General features: G+C 47.7%; 1 protein-coding gene across 1 annotated transcript in view; it reads right to left on the bottom strand.

Annotated features, from left to right (window-relative positions):
• Window positions 1–20,396, bottom strand: part of slc44a4 (solute carrier family 44 member 4) — a 147,436-nt gene extending 127,040 nt beyond the window's left edge. Inside the window, exon 1 of the mRNA XM_073033819.1 lies at window positions 20,232–20,396. Within this exon, the coding sequence (XP_072889920.1) occupies window positions 20,232–20,277 (46 nt within the window). The 5' untranslated portion in view covers window positions 20,278–20,396. The remainder of the gene's footprint in view (window positions 1–20,231) is intronic.
• Between the last annotated feature and the right edge of the window lie 6,955 nt (window positions 20,397–27,351).

Here is a 27,351-nt window from a genome sequence, read left to right as displayed (position 1 = left end):
TTATAAACCCTTCACCACCCCCCATACACCCGTCTAAGTGCAGAGGCCAATGTCTATTAGAGTCATACAGAAATACAGCACGGTTATAAACCCTTCACCACCCCCCATACACCCGTCCAAGTGCAGAGGCCAATGTCTATTAGAGTCATAACAGAAATACAGCATGGTTATAAACCCTTCACCACCCCCCATACACCCGTCCAAGTGCAGAGGGCAACGTCTATTAGAGTCATACAGAAATACAGCATGGTTATAAACCCTTCACCACCCCCCATACACCCGTCCAAGTGCAGAGGGCAACGTCTATTAGAGTCATACAGAAATACAGCATGGTTATAAACCCTTCACCACCCCCCATACACCCGTCCAAGTGCAGAGGGCAATGTCTATTAGAGTCATACAGAAATACAGCATGGTTATAAACCCTTCACCACCCCCCATACACCCGTCCAAGTGCAGAGGCCAATGTCCATTAGAGTCATACAGAAATACAGCATGGTTATAAACCCTTCACCACCCCCCATACACCCCTCCAAGTGCAGAGGCCAATGTCTATTAGAGTCATACAGAAATACAGCATGGTTATAAACCCTTCACCACCCCCCATACACCCGTCCAAGTGCAGAGGCCAATGTCTATTAGAGTCATACAGAAATACAGCATGGTTATAAACCCTTCACCACCCCCCATACACCCGTCCAAGTGCAGAGGGCAATGTCTATTAGAGTCATACAGAAATACAGCATGGTTATAAACCCTTCACCACCCCCCATACACCCATCCAAGTGCAGAGGCCAATGTCCATTAGAGTCATACAGAAATACAGCATGGTTATAAACCCTTCACCACCCCCCATACAACCGTCCAAGTGCAGAGGCCAATGTCTATTAGAGTCATACAGAAATACAGCATGGTTATAAACCCTTCACCACCCCCCATACACCCGTCCAAGTGCAGAGGGCAACGTCTATTAGAGTCATAACAGAAATACAGCATGGTTATAAACCCTTCACCACCCCCCATACACCCGTCCAAGTGCAGAGGCCAACGTCTATTAGAGTCATACAGAAATACAGCATGGTTAGAAACCCTTCACCACCCCCCATACACCCGTCCAAGTGCAGAGGCCAATGTCTATTAGAGTCATACAGAAATACAGCATGGTTATAAACCCTTCACCACCCCCCATACACCCGTCCAAGTGCAGAGGCCAATGTCTATTAGAGTCATACAGAAATACAGCATGGTTATAAACCATTCAACACCCCCCATACACCCGTCCAAGTGCAGAGGCCAATGTCTATTAGAGTCAAACAGAAATACAGCATGGTTATAAACCCTTCACCACCCCCCATACACCCGTCCAAGTGCAGAGGCCAATGTCTATTAGAGTCATACAGAAATACAGCATGGTTATAAACCATTCAACACCCCCCATACACCCGTCCAAGTGCAGAGGCCAATGTCTATTAGAGTCAAACAGAAATACAGCATGGTTATAAACCCTTCACCACCCCCCATACACCCGTCCAAGTGCAGAGGCCAATGTCTATTAGAGTCATACAGAAATACAGCATGGTTATAAACCCTTCACCACCCCCCATACACCCGTCCAAGTGCAGAGGCCAATGTCTATTAGAGTCATACAGAAATACAGCATGGTTATAAACCATTCAACACCCCCCATACACCCGTCCAAGTGCAGAGGCCAATGTCTATTAGAGTCATACAGAAATACAGCATGGTTATAAACCCTTCACCACCCCCCATACACCCGTCCAAGTGCAGAGGCCAATGTCTATTAGAGTCATACAGAAATACAGCATGGTTATAAACCCTTCACCACCCCCCATACACCCGTCCAAGTGCAGAGGCCAACGTCTATTAGAGTCATACAGAAATACAGCATGGTCATAAACCCTTCACCACCCCCCATACACCCGTCTAAGTGCAGAGGCCAATGTCTATTAGAGTCATACAGAAATACAGCATGGTTATAAACCCTTCACCACCCCCCATACACCCGTCCAAGTGCAGAGGCCAACGTCTATTAGAGTCATACAGAAATACAGCATGGTTATAAACCCTTCACCACCCCCCATACACCCGTCTAAGTGCAGAGGCCAACGTCTATTAGAGTCAAACAGAAATACAGCATGGTTATAAACCCTTCACCACCCACCATACACCCGTCCAAGTGCAGTGGGCAATGTCTATTAGAGTCAAACAGAAATACAGCATGGTTATAAACCCTTCACCACCCCCCATACACCCGTCCAAGTGCAGAGGGCAATCTCTATTAGAGTCAAACAGAAATACAGCATGGTTATAAACCCTTCACCACCCCCCATACACCCGTCTAAGTGCAGAGGCCAACGTCTATTAGAGTCAAACAGAAATACAGCATGGTTATAAACCCTTCACCACCCACCATACACCCGTCCAAGTGCAGTGGGCAATGTCTATTAGAGTCAAACAGAAATACAGCATGGTTATAAACCCTTCACCACCCCCCATACACCCCTCCAAGTGCAGAGGGCAATGTCTATTAGAGTCATACAGAAATACAGCATGGTTATAAACCCTTCACCACCCCCCATACACCCGTCCAAGTGCAGATGCCAATGTCTATTAGAGTCATACAGAAATTCATCATCGTTATAAACCCTTCACCACCCCCCATACGTCCGTCCAAGTGCAGAGGCCAATGGCTATTAGAGTCATACAGAAATTCATCATCGTTATAAACCCTTCACCACCCCCCATACGTCCGTCCAAGTGCAGAGGCCAATGTCTATTAGAGTCATACAGAAATTCATCATCATTATAAACCCTTCACCACCCCCCATACACCCGTCCAAGTGCAGAGGCCAATGTCTATTAGAGTCATACAGAAATACAGCACGGTTATAAACCCTTCACCACCCCCCATACACCCGTCCAAGTGCAGAGGCCAACGTCTATTAGAGTCATACAGAAATACAGCATGGTTATAAACCCTTCACCACCCCCCATACACCCGTCCAAGTGCAGAGGCCAATGTCTATTAGAGTCATACAGAAATACAGCATGGTTATAAACCCTTCACCACCCCCCATACACCCGTCCAAGTGCAGAGGCCAATGTCTATTAGAGTCATACAGAAATACAGCATGGTTATAAACCCTTCACCACCCCCCATACACCCGTCCAAGTGCAGAGGCCAATGTCTATTAGAGTCATACAGAAATACAGCATGGTTATAAACCCTTCACCACCCCCCATACACCCGTCCAAGTGCAGAGGCCAATGTCTATTAGAGTCATACAGAAATACAGCATGGTTATAAACCCTTCACCACCCCCCATACACCCGTCCAAGTGCAGAGGCCAATGTCTATTAGAGTCATACAGAAATACAGCATGGTTATAAACCCTTCACCACCCCCCATACACCCGTCCAAGTGCAGAGGCCAATGTCTATTAGAGTCATACAGAAATACAGCATGGTTATAAACCCTTCACCACCCCCCATACACCCCTCCAAGTGCAGAGGCCAATGTCTATTAGAGTCATACAGAAATACAGCATGGTTATAAACCCTTCACCACCCCCCATACACCCCTCCAAGTGCAGAGGCCAATGTCTATTAGAGTCATACAGAAATACAGCATGGTTATAAACCCTTCACCACCCCCCATACACCCGTCCAAGTGCAGAGGCCAATGTCTATTAGAGTCATACAGAAATACAGCATGGTTATAAACCCTTCACCACCCCCCATACACCCGTCCAAGTGCAGAGGCCAATGTCTATTAGAGTCATACAGAAATACAGCATGGTTATAAACCCTTCACCACCCCCCATACACCCCTCCAAGTGCAGAGGCCAATGTCTATTAGAGTCATACAGAAATACAGCATGGTTATAAACCCTTCACCACCCCCCATACACCCGTCCAAGTGCAGAGGCCAATGTCTATTAGAGTCATACAGAAATACAGCATGGTTATAAACCCTTCACCACCCCCCATACACCCGTCCAAGTGCAGAGGCCAATGTCCATTAGAGTCATACAGAAATACAGCATGGTTATAAACCCTTCACCACCCACCATACACCCGTCCAAGTGCAGAGGCCAATGTCTATTAGAGTCATACAGAAATACAGCATGGTTATAAACCCTTCACCACCCCCCATACACCCGTCCAAGTGCAGAGGCCAATGTCTATTAGAGTCATACAGAAATACAGCATGGTTATAAACCCTTCACCACCCCCCATACACCCGTCCAAGTGCAGAGGCCAATGTCTATTAGAGTCATACAGAAATACAGCATGGTTATAAACCCTTCACCACCCCCCATACACCCGTCCAAGTGCAGAGGCCAATGTCTATTAGAGTCATACAGAAATACAGCATGGTTATAAACCCTTCACCACCCCCCATACACCCGTCCAAGTGCAGAGGCCAATGTCTATTAGAGTCATACAGAAATACAGCATGGTTACAAACCCTTCACCACCCCCCATACACCCGTCCAAGTGCAGAGGCCAATGTCTATTAGAGTCATACAGAAATACAGCATGGTTACAAACCCTTCACCACCCCCCATACACCCGTCCAAGTGCAGAGGCCAATGTCTATTAGAGTCATACAGAAATACAGCATGGTTACAAACCCTTCACCACCCCCCATACACCCGTCCAAGTGCAGAGGCCAATGTCTATTAGAGTCATACAGAAATACAGCATGGTTACAAACCCTTCACCACCCCCCATACACCCGTCCAAGTGCAGAGGGCAACGTCTATTAGAGTCATACAGAAATACAGCATGGTTATAAACCCTTCACCACCCCCCATACACCCGTCCAAGTGCAGAGGCCAATGTCTATTAGAGTCATACAGAAATACAGCATGGTTATAAACCCTTCACCACCCCCCATACACCCGTCCAAGTGCAGAGGCCAATGTCTATTAGAGTCATACAGAAATACAGCATGGTTACAAACCCTTCACCACCCCCCATACACCCGTCCAAGTGCAGAGGGCAACGTCTATTAGAGTCATACAGAAATACAGCATGGTTATAAACCCTTCACCACCCCCCATACACCCGTCCAAGTGCAGAGGCCAATGTCTATTAGAGTCATACAGAAATACAGCATGGTTATAAACCCTTCACCACCCCCCATACACCCGTCCAAGTGCAGAGGCCAATGGCTATTAGAGTCATACAGAAATACAGCATGGTTATAACCCCTTCACCACCCCCCATACACCTGTCCTAGTGCAGAGGCCAATGGCTATTAGAGTCATACAGAAATACAGCATGGTTACAAACCCTTCACCACCCCCCATACACCCGTCCAAGTGCAGAGGCCAATGTCTATTAGAGTCAAACAGAAATACAGCATGGTTATAAACCCTTCACCACCCCCCATACACCCGTCCAAGTGCAGTGGGCAATGTCTATTAGAGTCATACAGAAATACAGCATGGTTATAAACCCTTCACCACCCCCCATACACCCGTCCAAGTGCAGTGGGCAATGTCTATTAGAGTCATACAGAAATACAGCATGGTTATAAACCCTTCACCACCCCCCATACACCCGTCCAAGTGCAGAGGCCAATGTCTATTAGAGTCATACAGAAATACAGCATGGTTACAAACCCTTCACCACCCCCCATACACCCGTCCAAGTGCAGAGGGCAACGTCTATTAGAGTCATACAGAAATACAGCATGGTTATAAACCCTTCACCACCCCCCATACACCCGTCCAAGTGCAGAGGCCAATGTCTATTAGAGTCATACAGAAATACAGCATGGTTATAACCCCTTCACCACCCCCCATACACCTGTCCTAGTGCAGAGGCCAATGGCTATTAGAGTCATACAGAAATACAGCATGGTTACAAACCCTTCACCACCCCCCATACACCCGTCCAAGTGCAGAGGCCAATGTCTATTAGAGTCAAACAGAAATACAGCATGGTTATAAACCCTTCACCACCCCCCATACACCCGTCCAAGTGCAGAGGCCAATGTCTATTAGAGTCATACAGAAATACAGCATGGTTATAAACCCTTCACCACCCCCCATACACCTGTCCAAGTGCAGAGGCCAATGGCTATTAGAGTCATACAGAAATACAGCATGGTTATAAACCCTTCACCACCCCCCATACACCCGTCCAAGTGCAGAGGCCAATGGCTATTAGAGTCATACAGAAATACAGCATGGTTATAAACCCTTCACCACCCCCCATACACCCGTCCAAGTGCAGAGGGCAATGTCTATTAGAGTCAAACAGAAATACAGCATGGTTATAAACCCTTCACCACCCCCCATACACCCGTCCAAGTGCAGAGGCCAATGTCTATTAGAGTCATACAGAAATACAGCATGCTTATAAACCCTTCAACACCCCCCCATACACCCGTCCAAGTGCAGAGGCCAATGTCTATTAGAGTCATACAGAAATACAGCATGGTTATAAACCCTTCACCACCCCCCATACACCCGTCCAAGTGCAGAGGCCAATGTCTATTAGAGTCATACACAAATACAGCATGCTTATAAACCCTTCTCCACCCCCCATACAACCGTCCAAGTGCAGAGGCCAATGTTTATTAGAGTCATTCAGAAATACAGCATGGTTATAAACCCTTCACCACCCCCCATACACCCGTCCAAGTGCAGAGGGCAACGTCTATTAGAGTCATACAGAAATACAGCATGGTTATAAACCCTTCACCACCCCCCATACACCCGTCCAAGTGCAGAGGCCAATGTCTATTAGAGTCATACAGAAATACAGCATGCTTATAAACCCTTCTCCACCCCCCATACACCCCTCCAAGTGCTTCCTCAATGACTCTATTTAACTTGCTTCGACCACTGGGAGTTCTTTCCACACACTCACCATCGTCTGGGTGAAAAACCTCCTCCTCAGATCACTGTTAAATCTTTCCCTCTCACCCTAAAGTCAATGATTGGGTAGAAATGCCGATAGCGCAAAGAGTTAAATTGCACCGCAGAGGCAAAATTCAAAAGAGCGAACAATACAGGACGGGAGGTGCTGTATTTAAATATGCGTAGCATCCGGAATAATGTGGATAAACCAGTTAGAGATCGGTCGATATGACTTTGTGGGATCACTGAGTCGTGGCTGTAAGAAGGCCACAGTTGGAAGCTGAACATCAAAGGATGTACTTTGCATCGAAAGAACAGGCAGGAAGGCATAGGTAATGTTGTGGCTCTGTTGGTAAGAGATGGAATTTCACCTTTAGAGAGAATTGACAGAGGGTCATAGATTGTTGAATCTTTATGAGCGGAGTTAAGAATCTGCAAAGGTGAAAACACCATTTTGGGAATCATATACAGGCCTCCAAATGCTAACCATGAGACTGCAAAGGGGGCTGGAAAGGGCATGTGATAAGGGTAATGACACAATTGTAATGGGGGACTTCAATACGCAAGAGGATTGGGAAAATCAAGTTGGTATCAAATCGCAAGAGAGGGTATTTGTTGAATGCGTATGAGACAGCATTTTAGAGCAGCTTGTCCTTGAGCCTACTTGGGGAAAGGCTATTTTAGAGTGGATGTTATGTAATAACCTAGATCTTATTAGGGAGCTTAACGTAAAGGAATCCCTTAGGAGGCAGTGACCATAATATAGAACTCAAAAAGCTCTAAAGGATAACACAGAACATAGAAAAACTATATAAGAGCCTCTCGGCTCTTGAACTCAATCCCACAGTTGATGATGGCCAATACACCATATGCCTTCTTAACCACAGAGTCAACCTGTGCAGCAGCTTTGAGTGTCCTATGGACTCGGACACCAAGATCCCTCTGATCCTCCACACTGCCAAGAGTCTTACCATTAAAACTATATTCTGCCATCATATTTGACCTACCAAAATGAACCACTTCACACTAGTCTGGGTTGAACTCCATCTGCCACTTCTCAGCCCAGTTTTGCATCCTATCAAGCCCACTGTAACCTCTTACACCCCCAACCTTTGTGTTATCAGCAAATTTACTAACCCAACCCTCCATTTCCTTATCCAGGTCAATAATAAAAATCACAAAGTGTAGGGGTCCCAGAACAGGTCCCTGAGGCACACCACTGGTCACCAACCTCCATTCAGAATATGAACCATCTACAACCACTTTTTGCCTTCTGTGGGCAAGCCAGTTCTGGATCCACAAAACAAGGTCCCCTTGGAGCCCATGCCTCCTTACTTTCTCAATAAGCCTTGCATGGGGTACCTTATCAAATGCCTTGCTGAAATCCATATACACTACATCTACTGCTCTTCCTTCATCAATGTGTTTAATCACATCTTCAAAATATTCAGTCAGGCTCGTAAGGTATGACCTGCCTTTGACAAAGCCATGCTGACTATTCCTAATCATATTATGCCTCTCCAAATGTTCATAAATCCTGCTTCTCTGTAAGATTCACTGGTGTATAATTTCCTGGGCTATCTCTACTCCCTTTCTTGAATAAGGGAACAACATCCACAACCCTCCAAATCCTCCAGAACCTCTCCCGTCCCCATTGATGATGCAAAGATCATTGCCAGAGGCTCAGCAATCTCCTCTCTCGCCTCTCACAGTAGCCTATGGTAAGTCTCGTATGGTCCCAGTAACTTATCCAACTTGATGATTTCCAAAAGCTTTAGCACATCTTCTTTCTTAATGTCTATATGATCAAGCTTTTCAATCCGCTGTAAGTCATCTCTACAATCACCAAGGTCTTTTCCGTAGTGAATACTGAAGCAAAGTATTCAGTATTCAATATGATTAATTTCATACTGCATTTTGAGAGGGAGAAGAATGAGTCACATGCATCAGTATCACAATGGAATAAAGGGAATTACAGAGACACGAGAGAGGAGCTTGCCCAGGTGGATTGGAGGAGGATACTGGTGGGAATGATGGTGGAGCAGAGGTGAGCTGAAGCTTTTGGGAATAGTTCACAAGGTACAGGATAGATATGTCCCACAGAGGAAGTAGTTCTGAAATGGCAGGGGTACCAGCTGTGGCTGACAAAGGAAGTTAAGGACTGTATAAAAGCCAAGGAAAGGACACACAATGTAGCAAAAGTGAGTGGGAAGTTGGATGATTGGGAAGCTTTTAAAATCCAACAAAAGGAAACTAAAAAGCTATAAGAAGGGAAAAGATGAAATATGAGGGCAGACCAGCCGATAACAAAGCAGGATACCAAAAGTTTTATCAGCTATACAAGGAGTAAAAGGGAGGTGAGAATTGAACCACTGGAAAATTACGCTGATGAGGTAGTAATGGGGGGCAAAGAAATGGCAGATGAACTTAATGGGTACTTTGCATCTGTCTTTGCTGTGGAAGGCACTAGCAGTGTATCAGAGGTCCGTGAGTGTCAGGGAGCAGAAGTGAATGCCATTGCTATTACAAAGGAAAAAGGTCTTAAGGTGGGTAAGTTACCCGGACCAGATGGACGACACCCCAGAGTCCTGAGAGAGGTTACTGAAGAGATAATGGATGCATTGGTCATGATCTTTCAAGAATCACTTGATTCTGGCATGGTCCCGGACGACTGGAAGATTGCAAATGTTACTCCACTCTTTGGGAAGGCAGGAATACAAAAGAAAGGAAATTATAGGCCCGTTAGCCTCACCTGAGTGGTTGGGAAAGTGCTGGAGTCTATTATTAAGGAAGAGGTTTCAGGGAACTTGGAGATTAATAATAAAATAAGTCAAAGTCAGCATGGTTTCTGTAAAGGGAAATCTTGCCTGAGTTCTTGGAGGAAGTAACAACATGCTGACAAAGGAGAGGCAGTGGAGAAACAAGAGAAAATCTGCAGATGCTGAAAATCTGAGCAACACAGACAAAATGCTGGAGCAACTCAGCAGGCCAGGCAGCATCTATGAAAAAGAGTACAGTCAACGTTTCGGGCCAAAACCCTTCAGTCTGAAACATCGACTATACTTTTTTCCATAGATGCTGTCTGGCCTGCTGAGTTCCTCCAGTATTGTTTGTGGGAGAGGCAGTGGATGTCATTTACTTGGATTTTCAGAAGGCATTTGATAAGGTGCCACACATGAGGCTGCTTAACAAGATAAAATCCTATGGCATTACAGGAAAGATACTGGCATGGATAGAGGAACGGCTGACAGGCAGGAGGCAGCGAGTGGGAATAAAAGGGACCTTTTCTGATTGGCTGCCAGTGACCAATGGCATTCCTCAGGGGTCAGTATTGGGACCACTAATTTTCACATTGTTTGTCTATGATTTGGATAATGTAATTGATGGCTTTGTGGCAAAGTTTGCGGATGAAACGGAGATCAGTGGAGGGGTGGGTAGTGCTGAGGAAGCAATGTGATTGCAGCAGAACTTAGACAAATTGGAAGAATGGGCAAAAAAGTGGCAGGTGGAATACAGTGTTGGGAAATGTACAAAAATGAATTTTGGTAAAAGGAACAATAGTGCGGTCTATTATCTAAATGGGGAGAAAGTTTAGACATCAGAGGTGCAGAGAGTCGTCATGCAAAACTCCCAGAATGTTAATTTACAGGTTGAGTCTGTGGTAAAGAAGGCAAATGCAATGTTGGCATTTATTTCAAGGGGAATAGAATAAAAAAGCAAGGAGATAATGCTGAGGCTTTATAAGACTCTAGTCAGGCTGCACTTGGAGTATTGTCAACAGTTTTGGACCCCATATCTCAGAAAGGATGTGTTATCATCTATGGAGAAAGTCCAGAAGAGGTAGACAAGGGTGATTCTGGGAATGAAAGGGTTAACCTACGAGCAGCGTCTGGCATCTTTGGGGCCTGTACTCACTGGAATTTAGAAGAATGCGGGGGGGATCTCATTGAAACCTACCGAATGTTGAAAGGACTAGATAAGGTGGATGTGCAGAGGATGTTTCCTATGGTGGGTTTACCCAGAACAAGAGGGGACAGCCTTAAAGTTGAGGGGTGACCTTTTAGAACAGATGCAAGGAGGAATTTTTTTAGCCAAAGAGCAGTGAATCTGTGGAATAGTCTACCACAGACTGTGGTGGAGGGCAAGTCCATGGGTATATTTAAGGCGTAAGTTGATCATTTCCTGATTGGTCAGGGCATCAAAGGTTATGGTGAGAAGGCAGGTGTGTGGAGTTGAGTTTCAGCCATGATGAAACAGTGGGGCAGACTCAATGGGCTGAATGGCCTAATTCTGTTTATGGTCTAATGGTCTACATGTATGCCCTCGAGTTTTGGTCTCCCCTCCCCTGGAGAAAAGGCTGTTACCACTCACTTTATGTACGCCTCTCATAATTTCAAATATCCATGCTAGTATCTTTTCCATACCATGGTCTCCTATCTTGCTTAGTAGCATCAGGTGCACTTTGCCAAAGGCCTGCAGTCAGGTAGGAGACGGGCAGGACCAGGGTGGCAAAATTCCTCCCCTGAACACCGGGATAGGAATTGGTTTATTAGATACTGTGAAAAGCTCGTTTTGCATACTGTTTGTTCAGATAGACAATAGGTGCAGAAGTAGACCATTCGGCCCCTCAAGCCTGCACCGCCATTCTGAGATCATGGCTGATCGTCTACTATCAATACCCGGTCCCTGCCTTGTCCCCATATCCCTTGATTCCCTTATCCATAAGATACCTATCTAGCTCCTTCTTGAAAGCATCCAGAGAATTGGCCTCCACTGCCTTCCGAGGCAGTGCATTCCAGACCCCCACAAGTCTCTGGGAGAAGAAGTTTTTCAGTGCACAGTGATTTCAAGAATTTTTTTACATTTCAAGATACAGTGTATTGAGGAGGAATGAGGTACGTCTACAACAATGCGGAATAAATTAACAGCGAGCAGTGCCGGTAAAAGATAAAGGACAAGAGTGCATCTTATCGTACAAGTGATTTGATAACAAAGGCTGTCCTTGAGACTGGTGTTATGGGCTTTCCAGGTTTTAATATCTCCAGCCAACTGGGGGGGGGGGGGTATGAGAGAGGGAATCAGGTTGTTCTGGGCAGCAGGGAAGCTCAGAGGAGGTTGGAGGAACAAAGACATCTCTCTGTTTGGATGCGACTGGATAGGACTAGCCCAGGACGAGCTGCCGTCCGCGCCCTATGCCCCAGTAGGAGTGACGGGGTTAACTCCATCTACCTGCGTTTGACCATTCACCCTCTCTTCTCGCTACTGCTGTCGGGCAGGAACTGAGGGCGTCTTCGGTCCCACATCACCGGGTTTAGGAGCAGTTACTGCCCCGCAGCCGTTGGGCTCCTGGACCAGCTTCGCTCCCTCAGCACCGAACGAGCTTAGGGCCTCTGTGGTTAACAGTCCATAACTTCATCTTTTACTATTTCTGCGATTTGATCAAGGTGCTTCAGCGCTGAACTGACTCTGTAGGGGCGGCCTGCAACCTTCTGAGCTCCCCTCAGTGCTGAACTGGTTCCATCTCTGTGGCCTGCAGCCATTGGGCACCTGGACTGGCTACACTCCCCTCAGTGCTGAATTGGCTCCGTCTCTGTGGCCTGCAGCCATTGGGCTCCTGGAATGGCTACACTCCCCTCAGCGCTGAACTGGTTCAATCTCTGTGGCCTGCAGCCATTGGGCTCCTGGAATGGCTACACTCCCCTCAGCGCTGAACCGGTTCCATCTCTGTGGCCTGCAGCCATTGGGCACCTGGACGGGCTACACTCCCCTCAGCGCTGAACCGGTTCCATCTCTGTGGCCTGCAGCCATTGGGCACCTGGACGGGCTACACTCCCCTCAGCGCTGAACCGGTTCCATCTCTGTGGCCTGCAGCCATTGGGCTCCTGGACTGGCTTCACTCGCCTCAGTGCTGAACTGGTTCCATCTCTGTGGCCTGCAGCCATTGGGCACCTGGACAGGCTACACTCCCCTCAGCGCTGAACTGGTTCCGTGGCTGTGACCTGCAGCCATTGGGCTCCTGGAATGGCTTCAGTCCCCTCAGCGCTGAACCGGTTCCATCTCTGTGGCCTGCAGCCATTGGGCACCTGGACTGGCTACACTCCCCTCAGCGCTGAACTGGTTCCGTGGCTGTGACCTGCAGCCATTGGGCTCCTGGAATGGCTTCAGTCCCCTCAGCGCTGAACCGGTTCCATCTCTGTGGCCTGCAGCCATTGGGCACCTGGACTGGCTACACTCCCCTCAGCGCTGAACTGGCTCCGTGTCTGTGGCCTGCAGCCATTGGGCTCCTGGACTGGCTTCAGTCCTGAGCTGGCTCTATGCCTGTGGACTTACTTTCAGAGACTCTGTTGTTCATGTTCTGTGAGTTTTTTGGTTTTTTTTGCCAGAGGGCATTTGACAGCCTTTCTGTGGGAGTTGTGGGGGTGGTTAACGGGTTTCCTTGTTTTGTGGCTGCCTGCAAGGAGTCGGAACTCTGTACACTGATAATAAATAATGTACTTTGAACTTTGAAGTAAGTAAGTGCAACTGAAACAGCTCGTGGGGAAAGTGAATTGGTTTAATGTGGCACATGAACGATTTACAAGGGAAATCTTGACTTGTACATCGTTCCCACAGATTACACAGTGCGTTACCATAGAACAAGGTAAAACAATAACAGAATGCAGAATAAAGTGTAGCAGCTCCAGAGAAGGGGAAGCGCAGTTCAGTTAAACAATGACTTACAAGGACACAGTGAGATCGACTGCAAGGTCCTGTAACAACTGGCAGTGCTGGGTCACTGTAAATGCTCACAGCTCCAACTACATCATTTATTATCAAGTGTGTAGACATTATACAGATTTAGTTTCGTCTCCCTGCAGGCAGCCGCCAAACAAGGAAACGCAATAAAAACCCATGAACCCAGTGACCCAGCACTGCCAGTGTAGTTTACCCCCTTTGGTTCAAGAGCCTGCTGGTTGAGTGACAATAATTATTCCTGAACCCGGTGGTGTGAGTCCTGAAGCTCCTGTACCTCCTGCCTGCAGACAGCAGAAAGAAGAGAGCATGTTCTGGGGTTTGGGGTCCCTGATGCTGATTGCTGCTTTCCTGCGACAATGCTCCGTGTAGACGGTCTCAGTGTTGGGGGTGGGGGGTCTACCAGTGATGGACTGGGCCGTATCCATTACTGTTTGTGGGAGTTTCCATGTAGACGGTCTCAGTGTTGGGGGTGGGGGCTCTACCAGTGATGGACTGGGCCGTATCCATTACTGTTTGTGGGAGTTTCCATGTAGACGGTCTCAGTGTTGGGGGTGGGGGCTCTACCAGTGATGGACTGGGCCGTATCCATTACTGTTTGTGGGAGTTTCCATGTAGACGGTCTCAGTGTTGGGGGTGGGGGCTCTACCAGTGATGGACTGGGCCGTATCCATTACTGTTTGTGGGAGTTTCCATGTAGACGGTCTCAGTGTTGGGGGTGGGGGCTCTACCAGTGATGGACTGGGCCGTATCCATTACTGTTTGTGGGAGTTTTCATGTAGACGGTCTCAGTGTTGGGGGTGGGGGCTCTACCAGTGATGGACTGGGCCGTATCCATTACTGTTTGTGGGAGTTTTCATGTAGACGGTCTCAGTGTTGGGGGGTGGGGGCTCTACCAGTGATGGACTGGGCCGTATCCATTACTGTTTGTGGGAGTTTCCATGTAGACGGTCTCAGTGTTGGGGGTGGGGGCTCTACCAGTGATGGACTGGGCCGTATCCATTACTGTTTGTGGGAGTTTCCATGTAGACGGTCTCAGTGTTGGGGGTGGGGGCTCTACCAGTGATGGACTGGGCCGTATCCATTACTGTTTGTGGGAGTTTCCATGTAGACGGTCTCAGTGTTGGGGGTGGGGGCTCTACCAGTGATGGACTGGGCCGTATCCTTTACTGTTTGTGGGAGTTTTCATGTAGACGGTCTCAGTGTTGGGGGTGGGGGGGCTCTACCAGTGATGGACTGGGCCGTATCCATTACTGTTTGTGGGAGTTTCCATGTAGACGGTCTCAGTGTTGGGGGTGGGGGGGCTCTACCAGTGATGGACTGGGCCGTATCCTTTACTGTTTGTGGGATCTTCCATTCAAGGCATTCGGTGTTTCCTTATCAGGCTGTGATGCAGCCAGTGAATATACTCTCCACCATACATCTATAGAAGCTTTACACGTTATGCCGAATCTCCTCAAACTGAAGGAAATCGAGCTGCTGTCATGCTTTCTTTGTAATTGCACTTACACAGAGGGATTGGAATTGCCTGACCCTCTGAAATGATAGCACTAAGGAATTTAATGCTGCTGACCCTCTCCACCTCCGATCCCCCAATCAGGACTGGCTCGTGAACTTCCGGTTTCCTGTCAATAATCAGCTCCTTTGTCTTGCTGAAGTTGAGTGAGAGATTGTTGTGACACCACTCAGCCGGATTCTCACTCTCCGAAATGCTGATTCGACGCTACCTTTCATTCAGCCTATGACTGTGGTGTCATCAGCAAACTTAAAAATGGCATTGGCGCTGTGCTTAGCCACACAGTCGTAAGTGTAAAGCGAATGTATAGAAGTTTGTCAACGTTTTGGACACCACGCTCAGCTTCTCTCTTCAAAGTTACATGCTGCTGTACAGGACCCAGGCCCACCAGGTTGAGGACCAGGGACTTGATGGACAGGAACCTGCATGTGGTGCACTTGGATTATCAGAAGGTCTTCCCAAAGTGCCTAGTGCTCAAGACATCATACAGGAGTGCACTGACTTGAGACAGATGTTTAAGATGATAAGAGGTAGAGATCTAGTGGACAGCTGAAGGCTTTTTCCCCCCAGGGTGGAAATGATTAATACAAGGGGGTATAATTTTAAGGTGATTGGAAGGAAGTATAGGGGAGATGTCATGGTGGCGGGGCAGGCTTGATGGGCCAGATGTCTCACTCCTGCTCCTATTTCTTATGATCTAGTATGCGACCAGGGGTGGTGGTTATATTTGGGATATGTAAGATTGGCGCATGTATAATAGAAAAATGAAGGGCAATGTGGGAGGGAAGGGCTAGGTTGGTTTTGGAATAGGTTAAAGATCTGGAACAACACTGTGTGCCAAAGAGCCTCACTGTGCTACAATATCCAATTTTGGACAGGATATCACAACAAAACGCAAGTCAGAACAAGCACCAGGCTCAAAGACAGCTTTTCCTCCACTGGTATAAAACGACTGAACAATAAAATGGACCCTTGACCTCACAGTCTACCTTGAAATGACCTTGCACTTACTGTCTGCCTGGAACAATAACACTTTATCCTGCACTCTGCTATTGTTTCCCATGTACTACCTCGATGTCCTGGACAGGGATGGGCTCTGCCAGGTTTCAGATGTCCAAGACACGATGATCAATCACCAAGAAGATTGGTGCTAAAAGCTTGTCATGACGGCACCCCGACGACTCCACCAGGAGTTAAGGGGGCACGCGCACGCACACACACATACACACACACACCTCGATGTACTGTCACGATGAAATGATCTGTAGGGGTGGCAAGCAAAACAGTGTTTCACTGTATCAGTGGCAGTAATATACCCATTGGCAATTTTGTTAGATTGGAAAGATACAACTAGTTCACTACCCAAAGTGGTCAATTATTTATCGTCTATACTCATAAATGGTAGGAGGAAACAGAGAGCAACATACCCAAGTTCACTGATGATATAATAATAGATGGGAGAATTACATGAAAACCATCTCTACTATGGGATATACGATGAAATCTGCAGATGCTGGAAATTCAAGCAACACACACAAAATGCTGGTGGAACACAGCAGGCCAGGCAACATCTATAGGGAGAAGCACTGTCGACGTTTCGGGCCGAAACCCTTCGTCAGGACTTTGGGATGATAGGTCTACACAAGAACTACCTCTGCGTGGGATGTGGGATTCTACTCAAAAACAAAATCCACTGTGGGATGGAAGGTCTACACGAGAACAATCTCCATTGTGGGATGGGAGGTCTACACGAGAACAATCTCCATTGTGGGATGGGAGGTCTACACAGGTATAGTCTCCATTGTGGGATGGGAGATCTACACGAGAACATCTCCATTGTGGGATGGGAGATCTACACGAGAACAGTCTCCATTGTGGGATGGGAGATCTACACGAGAACAATCTCCATTGTGAGATGGGAGATCTACACGAGAACAATCTCCATTGTGAGATGGGAGATCTACACGAGAACAATCTCTATTGTGGGTTGGGAGGTCTACACAGGTATAGTCTCCATTGTGAGATGGGAGATCCACAAGAGAACAACCTCCATTGTGAGATGGGAGATCTACACAGGTATAGTCTCCATTGTGAGATGGGAGATCCACAAGAGAACAATCTCTATTGTGGGTTGGGAGGTCTACACGAGGACAATCTCCATTGTGGGATGGGAGGTCTACACGAGAACAGTCTCCGCCGTGGGATGGGAGGTCTACACGAGAACAGTCTCCGCCGTGGGATGGGAGGTCTACACGAGGACAATCTCCATTGTGAGATGGGAGATCCACAAGAGAACAATCTCTATTGTGGGTTGGAAGGTCTACACGAGGACAATCTCCATTGTGAGATGGGAGGTCTACACAGGTATAGTCTCCATTGTGAGATGGGAGATCCACAAGAGAACAATCTCTATTGTGGGTTGGGAGGTCTACACGAGGACAATCTCCATTGTGGGATGGGAGGTCTACACGAGAACAGTCTCCGCCGTGGGATGGGAGGTCTACACGAGGACAATCTCCATTGTGAGATGGGAGATCCACAAGAGAACAATCTCTATTGTGGGTTGGAAGGTCTACACGAGGACAATCTCCATTGTGAGATGGGAGGTCTACACAGGTATAGTCTCCATTGTGAGATGGGAGATCCACAAGAGAACAATCTCTATTGTAGGTTGGGAGGTCTACACGAGGACAATCTCCATTGTGGGATGGGAGGTCTACACGAGGACAATCTCCATTGTGGGATGGGAGGTCTACACAAGAACAGTCTCCGCCGTGGGATGGGAGGTCTACACAGGTATAGTCTCCATTGTGAGATGGGAGATCCACAAGAGAACAACCTCCATTGTGAGATGGGAGGTCTACACGAGAACAATCTCCATTGTGAGATGGGAGGTCTACACGAGAACAGTCTCCGCCGTGGGATGGGAGGTCTACACGAGGACAATCTCCATTGTGAGATGGGAGATCCACAAGAGAACAATCTCTATTGTGGGTTGGGAGGTCTACACGAGGACAATCTCCATTGTGGGATGGGAGGTCTACACGAGGACAATCTCCATTGTGAGATGGGAGGTCTACACAGGTATAGTCTCCATTGTGAGATGGGAGATCCACAAGAGAACAACCTCCATTGTGAGATGGGAGGTCTACACAGGTATAGTCTCCATTGTGAGATGGGAGATCCACAAGAGAACAATCTCCATTGTGGGATGGGAGGTCTACACAGGAATGAACTCCACTGTGGGACAGGAAGTCTACATCAGAACAATATCTGCTGTAGGATGGGAGATCCACACGAGAATGATCTCCATTGTGGGATGTGGGGGTCTGGACAGGATCGGTCTCCATTGTGAGATGTGGGGGTCTGGACAGGATCGATCTCCACTGTGAGATGTGGGGGTGTACACAGGATCGATCTCCATTGTGGGACACAAACAGCCCACACTTCCTGGTCGAGACCTCTGGCTCTCTGGATTCCGCCGCTCACGCCCCAACCTCCTGCCTGGCCGGCGGGAACCTGTGCGGCCTTCGTCTCAGTCATCCTGGGGACACCCGCACCGCTGCTGTGGGGGTTAATCTTCCCATCCGAGACCACGCAGGCTCCCCTCCGCAAGGCTCCACCTCACTTCAGGATTCAGCGCGTCAGCTCAGCCGCAAGTTCCATTTGAAACCTGCTCACAGACGTAAGCAGGAAAAAGCAGCACCCATCATTAGAGACCCCCGTCACCCAGGACATGCCCTCTTCTCGTTGCTACCATCAGGGAGGAGGTACAGGTGCCGGTAGGCACACACTCAACGCTTCGGAACCCGTTTTTTCCCCTCTACCATCAGATTTCTGAATGAACCCATGAACAGTTCATCAGTATTGCTCCTCTTTTTCGCACTGCTTCTGATCTAAACCGCTGGGAGCTTACCCCCACTACCTCCGCCGGCTGTGTCAACCTTGGTCTGAGGGGATTTACGGTCTCTGCTATGTGCTGTTGCCGCCGCAGAACACGTTTCACGGCCTCGGTCGGTGATATTAAACCTGACCGATTCCGTCCCTCTCCACAGCCGGCAGAATGGAACCAGCCGCGCAGACACACTGCAGCCCCAACCAAGAAGTTGATAACATCCCTCTGTGTCGGCGCCCGTCCAAAACGACCCTCAATCTGAGGCCTCGGGTAAATATTAACATTTGTCAGTTACTGGCGGTCCAAACTTTTATCAGATTTCTATGTGGAGAAAAGTTTCATCACAGAACCATAGCGAGCTTCTCGTTTCAGGATCAAGGTGTAAGCACTGGGACACCATTCGGACCCGATCACAACTCTTCCGCCCTAAGGTCGGCCGACCGCGGGACGAGGGAGGAAGAGGGAAGAAGGGAGGGGGAAGGGGAAAGTGGGGAAGGGGTAAGAGGAAGAGGAGAGATGTGGAGGGGAGGGAGGGGAGGAGGTGGAGGGGGAGGGTAAGTGGGGTGGGGGGAGGGGATGGGGGAGGGTAAGTGGGGTGGGGGGAGGGGATGGGGGAGGGTGGAGGAGGGGAGGGAGGAGTAGGGGAGGGGGAGCAATGGATGGGGGAGTAGGATTGAGGGAAGAAATGGTGAGAGGTGGTGTGAGAGCTGGTATGGAGGATAGGAGAGGGGAGGAAGAGGGTGGATTGGGAGAATACAGTGGGGAGAGGGGATTGTAGGGGGTTGAATGGGGTCGTAGCAGGGTGAATGGGAACGTCGGGGGAGAGAGGGAGATCGTAGGCGGAGTGGGGACTTGTAAGGGGGAGAAGTGGAGAGGCTGGATGGTAGGGGGGAATGGTGGGTGGTAGGCGAAGGTGATCGTAGGGAGAGAGTGAGGGGATCTTGTGGTGGTGGAAGGCAACAGTGGGATTGTAGGGGGAAAGGGCCGGGGATTGTAAGGGGGGCGGAGAGTGGACTGGTCAAATGAAGACACCTGAGAGGACACCACTAATCTCTTCGATAGTCCCTGGGGCGAGTTTGTTGTTGACACTCTAATCTGAACCACAAACATCTCGCTGCCGCACACCCAGTACAGAGTGAGACATACCCAACCCCTTCCTCCATTCCCTCCTCCTCCGCTGCCCCCTTACCATAGGGCTCCGACTCCTTCCCTTCCGCTTTCTTCTTCTTGCCCATCTCGGGGCTACTGTCGCTGGCGCCGCTCTCCCCGGACCCTCGCCTGTGGAAGCCGCGCTGCGTCACCACACCTGTTCCCCTTGGCTCCGGCTCGCCACGCCCCCTGTCAGGTGAGCCAGGGCTGGTCACGCCCCCCGCGATTAATGAATCTGGTCTGGCCTCGCCTACACCTGCTGGCCCACGTCACTGAATCATGACTTCCTCCTTGTTGACCTCACCTATTACCTGTTGGCCCCGCCCATTACCTGCTGATCCCAGCCTCCATGTGATAAATAAATCAAGGTCAGCCCATTCTCCATATCACCCAGACACTGATTATGCCCGGCTGCACTAAGAACTTACCCGCAGTGGCTTCACAGGCACACATTTGCATTCAGAAGGAAGACATATATTTTAAAAAAAATCCATACAATTTTACAAGAAAGCAGGCAATTTGAAAACAAAACAATTTGAGTGCAGAGCAATCATAATGTCAACCTGTAATGATTAGGGTTTCCACAGGCGCTGTCCGACCTGCTGAGTTCCTCCAGCATTTTATGTGTGTTGCTCTGGATTTCCTGCATCTGCGGAATCTCTCGTGTTTACGATTAAGTTTGCTGGTTGGTCTAAGAATCAAATGGTTGTAGGGATTCTGATTTCCCTCAACCTGGTGGTGGGCAATGTCAGTCTTTCTCACCTTCGCCTGCTGGCAGCTGTGAGAACGTGGCATGACCTGGATGGTGGGCATCTCCATGGTGCAGGTTTTGCCTTCTTGATGCAGCACCTCCTGTGCGGATACTGCCAATGATGGGGAGGTATGCATTGGGCAGAGTCACTGTATTCCATCTGCCACTTTTTTGCCCATTCTTCCAATTTGTCTGCCCTTCTGTAATTGGATCGCTTCCTCAGCACTACCTAGCACTCCACCTAACCTTGTATCATTCGCAAACTTTGCCACAAAACTTATACTTCCCTACTATCACTTCCACAGGTATGTCCTCCTGTAATAGCTATTGGGGGAAGGGGTCTGATTGGGCTTCTTATCATGTTGTACACCTCATCCCTTGTACTCTTCCACAGCAAAGAGAAAAGCCCCAACTCACTCAGGAAGATGTGCTCTCCAATCCAGGTAGCATCCTACCAAATCTCTTCTACATACTCTCTAAAGCTTTCATATCCTTCTTGTAATGAGGTGACCAGAAATGAACACACTATTCCAAGCGTAGAATAAGCAGAGTTTTATAGAGCTGCAACATTACCTTGCAGGTCTTAAACTCAATCCCCCCAGCCAATGAAAACCAACACACCATATGCCTTTGTAAATTTGCATCCATGTGCTGAGCACAGACAGTACTGAAGGTCTAGAGTGAGTGAGTGAGTGAGTGTGTGTGTGTGTGTGTGTGTAAGGAAAGGGGCATTGCTGTCATTGTCTTATTTTGTTGTGAACATAGAAACATTGAAATCTACAGCACATTACAAGCCCTTCGGCCCACAATATTGTGCTGACCATGTAACCTAATTTAGAAGCTGCCCAGAATTTCCCTACCGCACAGCTCTCTATTTTTCTAAGCTCCATGTACCTTTCTAAGAGTCTCTTAAAAGCCCCTATCACATCCGCCTCTACCACTGTCACTGGCAGTGCATTCCATGCACCCACCACTCTCTGTGTGAAAAACTTATATCTGACATTCCCCTTGCACCTACTTCCCAGCACCTTAAAACTGTGCCCCTCGTGTAAGCCATTTCAGCCCTGAGAAAAAGCCTCTGGCTATGCACACAATCGATACCTCTCATCTTATAAGACCATAAGATATAGGAGCAGAATTAGGCCATTTGGCCCATCGAATCTGCCCCGCCACTCCGCCAATCATGGCTGATCCTTTTTCTATCTCCTCCTCAACCCCAGTTCCCGGCCTTTTTCCCGTAACCTTTGATGCCATGTCCAATCAAGAACCTATCAATCTCTGCCTTAAATACACCCAACGACCTGGCCTCCACAGCTGCATGTGGCAACAAATTCCACAAATTCACCACCCTTTGAATATAGGAATTTTTCCACATCTCTGTTTTGAAAGGGCGCCCTTCTATCCTGAGGCTGTGCCCTCTTGTCCTGGACTCTCCCACCATGGGAAACATCCTTTCCACATCAAGTCTGTCTATGTCTTTCAACATTCAAAAGGTTTCAGTGAGATCCCCCTCATCCTTCTGAACTCCAGTGGGTACAGACCCAGAGCCATCACATGTTCCTCGTATGATAACCTTTAATTCCTAGAATTATGCTTGTGAACCTCCTCTGGACCCTCTCCAATGCCAGCACATCTTTTCTAAGATGAGGAACCCAAAACTGTTCACAAAACTCAAGGTGAGACCTCACCAGTGCCTTATAAAGCCTCAGCATCACCTCCCTGCTCTTGTATTCTGGACCTCTTGAAATTCCTCACCACCAACTCACCAACTTACACACTTCCATCAGGTCACCTCTCGTCCTTCGTCGCTCCAAGGAGAAAAGGCCAAGTTCACTCAACTTATTCTCATAAGGCATGCTCCCCAATCCAGGCAACATCCTTGTCAATAATTGTCTTAATAAGCTGGTAAGGAAGGCGGGCTCTGTCGTGGGCAAAGTACTGGAGAGTTTAACATCGGTAGCTGAGCGAAGGGCGCTGAGTAGGCTACGGTCAATTATGGATAACTCTGAACATCCTCTACATAGCACCATCCAGAGACAGAGAAGCAGTTTCAGCGACAGGTTACTATCGATGCAATGCTCCTCAGACAGGATGAAGAGGTCAATACTCCCCAATGTCATTAGGCTTTACAATTCTACCGCCAGGACTTAAGAACTTTTTAAAAGCTATTATTAATGCTTTTTGAGATAGTGATTTAGATGCATATCATATTTTTTACTGAGTTAAGTATTGTATGTAATTAGTTTTGCTACAACAAGTGTATGGGACATTGGAAAAAAGTTGAATTTCCCCATGGGGATGAATAAAATATCTATCTATCTATCTCCTCTGCACCCTTTCTCTATAGTATCTTCATCCTACCAGTAGTGAGGTGACCAGAACTGAACACAGTACACCAAGTGGGGTCTGACCAAGGTCTTATATAGCTGTATCATTATCTCATGGCGCTAGAATTCAATCCCACAGCTGATGAACACCATACGCCTTCTTAACAACACTGTCAACCTGTGCAGCAGCTTTGAGTGTCCAATCAACACGGACTCCAAGATCTCTCTGATCCTCCACGCTGCCAAGAATCTGACTTATATTTTGTCTTCAAATGATCTACCAAAATGAACCACTTCACTTACCTGGGTTGAACTCTATCTGGCACTTTTCAGCCCAGTTCTGCATCCTATCAAAGTCCCGCTGTAACCTCCGACAACCCTTCAGACTATTCACAACACCTCCAACTTTTGTGTCATTAGCACACTTACCAACCCACCCTTCTACTTCCTCATTCAGGTCAATGTTGTTGTTGTTGCTTGTGTTGTTCTGCTGAACATGGTGGACATGTTATGTTGGCACTTGCGGGCTGCCCCCAGCACATCCTGAGGTTATGATGGTTGTTAATGCAAACAGTGCATTTCACTGTATGTTGCCATGTACATGTGATAAATAAAACTTAATCTGAATCCAGCCAGGAACTTAAAGCTACAGACCCTCTCCACGACCATTTTCCTGCTGTAAACTGGCTCATTTACAACCTTGAAGTCGACAGTCAGCTGTTTAGCTTTGCTGATGTTGGTTGTTTTTTGCGACACCACTCGACCAGGTATCCCAGCTTGCTCAGTGATGGATAAGCTGCTGCGGGAAAGACAGTTGCTTCAGGCCAGGGAGTCAGGGTAACTCTACAATTAGAATCTTGCTGTGTAGTTTAATTTGTCCAACAGAGAAAAGAATTAATGTTTCAGATTGATGACTCAACAAAAAGTTCCAATGCAAAGGTGTTAATTCTGCTTTCCCGGCATAGATGCTGCTTGACTGCACTCTCTGGGATTCAGGTTCCGGCAAAGGGGTTTGGGAGTCCTCATGCAGGATTCCATAAAGGTTAACTTACAGGTTGTGTCAGTGGTAAGGAATGCAAATGCAATGTTATTTTGGGAAAATAAATACTGAGGGTTTATGAAGCATCGGTCAGACTCCACTTGGACATTGTGAGCAGTTTTGGGCTCTTCATCTAAGAAAGATATGCCAGCGTTGGAGAGGCTCCGGAGGTTCACGAGAATAATGCTGGCAATGAAAGGCTTAACATATGAGGCATATTTGCTGGAGTTTAGAACAAAGGGGGGATTTTATTGAAACCTATTGAATATTTAAAGGCCTAGATAGAGTGAATGTGGAGAGGATGTTTCCTATAGCAGGGGAGACGAGGATCAGAGGGCACAGACGGGACATCAGATTAGAGCTGAGATGAGCAGGAATTTCTTGAGCCAGATCGCTGTAAAGGCCAAATCATTGGGCTCATTTAGAGCAGAGGTCTTGGAAGGCTGAATGGCCCAATTCTGTTCCTATTTCTCATACTGGTGTGTGAGAGAGGCTTGTTTTGCTGATGTCTTTTAGTGTTGTTGCTTGTGTGGTCCTCCTGAACATTGTATACACACTGTGTTGTCTCCAGATGCATGGTGACACTTATGGGCTGCCCCCAGCACCTCCTTAGGATGTGTTAGTCATTGGCACCCATGAGAATCTGAATCTTGAGGGTGGGTGGATCCAGGTGAAGGGGTAATGGGTGATCCAGGTGAAGGGGTGATTGGTGATCCAGGTGAAGGGGTGTTAGGTGATTCCAGTGAAGATGTGCTGGGTGAGTCCAGGTGAAGGGGTAATGGGTGATTCAGGTGAAGGGGTGAAAAGTGATCCAGGAGGGGTAGCTGGAGTGGGGAGGTAAATAGCTGAATTTCCAAAGCAGAGGTATCTTTTTGTTAAGTAAGTCAATACATCACCTGTGTCAAGGTGATGAGGGACCCACAGTAACCTGCAGGGGTGTGGGTAGTGTATTAGCCACTGCTGTCATTGCCACTGTTAGTACTGGTGAACTGTTTCTTTTTAAAGCAATGCTGCCTTTAAAGCTGCAACATCACAAACACAAGTAATTCTGCAAATGCTGAAGATCTAGAGCGACACACACACAAAATGCAGAGGAACTTACCAGGTCAGGCAACACATAGGGAGGGGAGTTGGTGGTTTGCACTTTCATCAGGACTGGAAAGGTGGTAGGAGACAGGTGTCAGAATATATTCCGTCTGTGTAGTTGCCAACCTGACGGCGTGGTAATTTCTCCAAGTTCTGGTAACCACTCCCCTCTGTTCAATACCCCCCCCCCCCCCCACACACACATATCCTTTTGTTTTCCTGCATTCTGATGCCCTCTCACCTCTTCTTTCCTCCTCTGTATCAGTGAGACCTGACAGAGATTGGGGGCTGCTTCAAGAACCTTTGCTCCGTCTGTCACATAAGGCATGATCTTCCAGTGGCCACCCATTTCAATTTGACTTCCAATTTCCATTTCAATATGTCTCCTCTCCTGTCATGATAAAGCTAAACTCTGGTTGGCTTTTGGCTTCTTCTCTCTTCCCTTGCCAACCTAATGCTGGGTCTATTCCCTCCATAGATGCTGTCTGACCTGTTGAGTTCCTCCAGCATTTTGTGTGACAGCTGTAATAGTGCTAAACGATATCCATCTCCACAGTTTCCTTTGGACCTTCCACTTGCCAAAATAATTTCTAAGGCAAGACACACAAAATGCTGGAGGAACTCAGCAGGCCAGGTAGCATCGATGGAAAAGAGCAAACGGTCCATGTTTTGGCCGAGACCCTCCATCAGGGCTGGAAAGGAAGGGGAGGTCAGAGTAAGAATGTGGGGGGGAGGGGAGAAAGAAGTACAAGGTGGCAGGTGAAACCGGGAAGGGGTGAAGCAAAGAGCTGAGAAGTTGATTTGTGAAAGAGATAAAGGGCTGGAGAAGGGGGAATCTGATGGGAGAGGACAGAAGACTACAGAAGAAAGGGAAGGGGAGGAGCACCAAACAGAGGTGATGTCCAGATAAGGAGATAATGTGAGAGGGAAACACTGATGACCCCTTCACCTGACTTCAACCTTCTTCCTCTTCTTGGACCCCACTCTGGGTCTTTTTATTGCTAATTGCCGATGAGACATCAACCATCTCGACTTTAGTACTCCTCTCCCCAAACCTAACCTCACTCCTCCTGAACATACTGTTCTCCACACTAATCCCAACTTCACCATCAAACCCTCAGATAAGGAGAATGTTGCAGTAGCCAAGCAGACTGGTCTCTACCTTGCTGAGGCCAGGCAACAACTACCAGACACTCCTCTTACTTTAAAATTTCCAGTATATGCAGATTCTCTTGTGAAGTAATTTCTAAGTCTGGTTCCTTGAATCTGCTTCCAGCTGCCTGGGACCTGGCCTCCTCCCACCTTCCTCACAGCCTTTATCTAAAACACTCCTTAAAAACATCTTTCTCTGGCCAGTCACCTCACTGTGCACTTGGCAACACCCTTTCAAATACAATCCACCGCATCAAGGAAGTGCAGCAAAGGAATAATTGTTGCTTAAAGATTAAAATTCTTTGCTTCCTGGTGCAGTAAATGGAAATTTCCTTGTAATGCAACATCATGCACTCACAGGTTGATGTCTCATCAGCTTACATTCCTGGCAATAAACTTTTGAACTAAAGTCCAGATTTGATAATAGGCTAGTGCCTTCTGTTCAAAGGTTTAGTTTCAGACTCTATGCCGATGGACTATATGCCCAGCATATCCTGCTAATGCATAATAGAGCCTTGGTCTCCATGGTACTGCAATATAAAGTATTTGTTTTAGCAACAGGAACAATGAAAGGCTTGAGAAAAATGTGAGAAGTTACTAATCTCTGAGCAACACACAAAATGCCACAGGAACTCACAGTCGAAGTTCTGGGCCAAGACCCTTCATCAGGATTGGGAATTAAGGGGGAAGAAGCCTGAATCAGTGGGAGGAGGGGAAGGAGTACAAGCTAGGTGATAGGTGATGCTGGGTGGCTGGGAGAGGGTGAAGTAAGAAGCTGAGAGGTGATGGTGGAAAAGGAACCTAA

This window comes from Hemitrygon akajei, chromosome 2 (assembly GCF_048418815.1).
Source record: "Hemitrygon akajei chromosome 2, sHemAka1.3, whole genome shotgun sequence".
Taxonomy (NCBI): domain Eukaryota; kingdom Metazoa; phylum Chordata; class Chondrichthyes; order Myliobatiformes; family Dasyatidae; genus Hemitrygon; species Hemitrygon akajei.
This window is presented reverse-complemented; position numbering and strand designations above follow the sequence as displayed.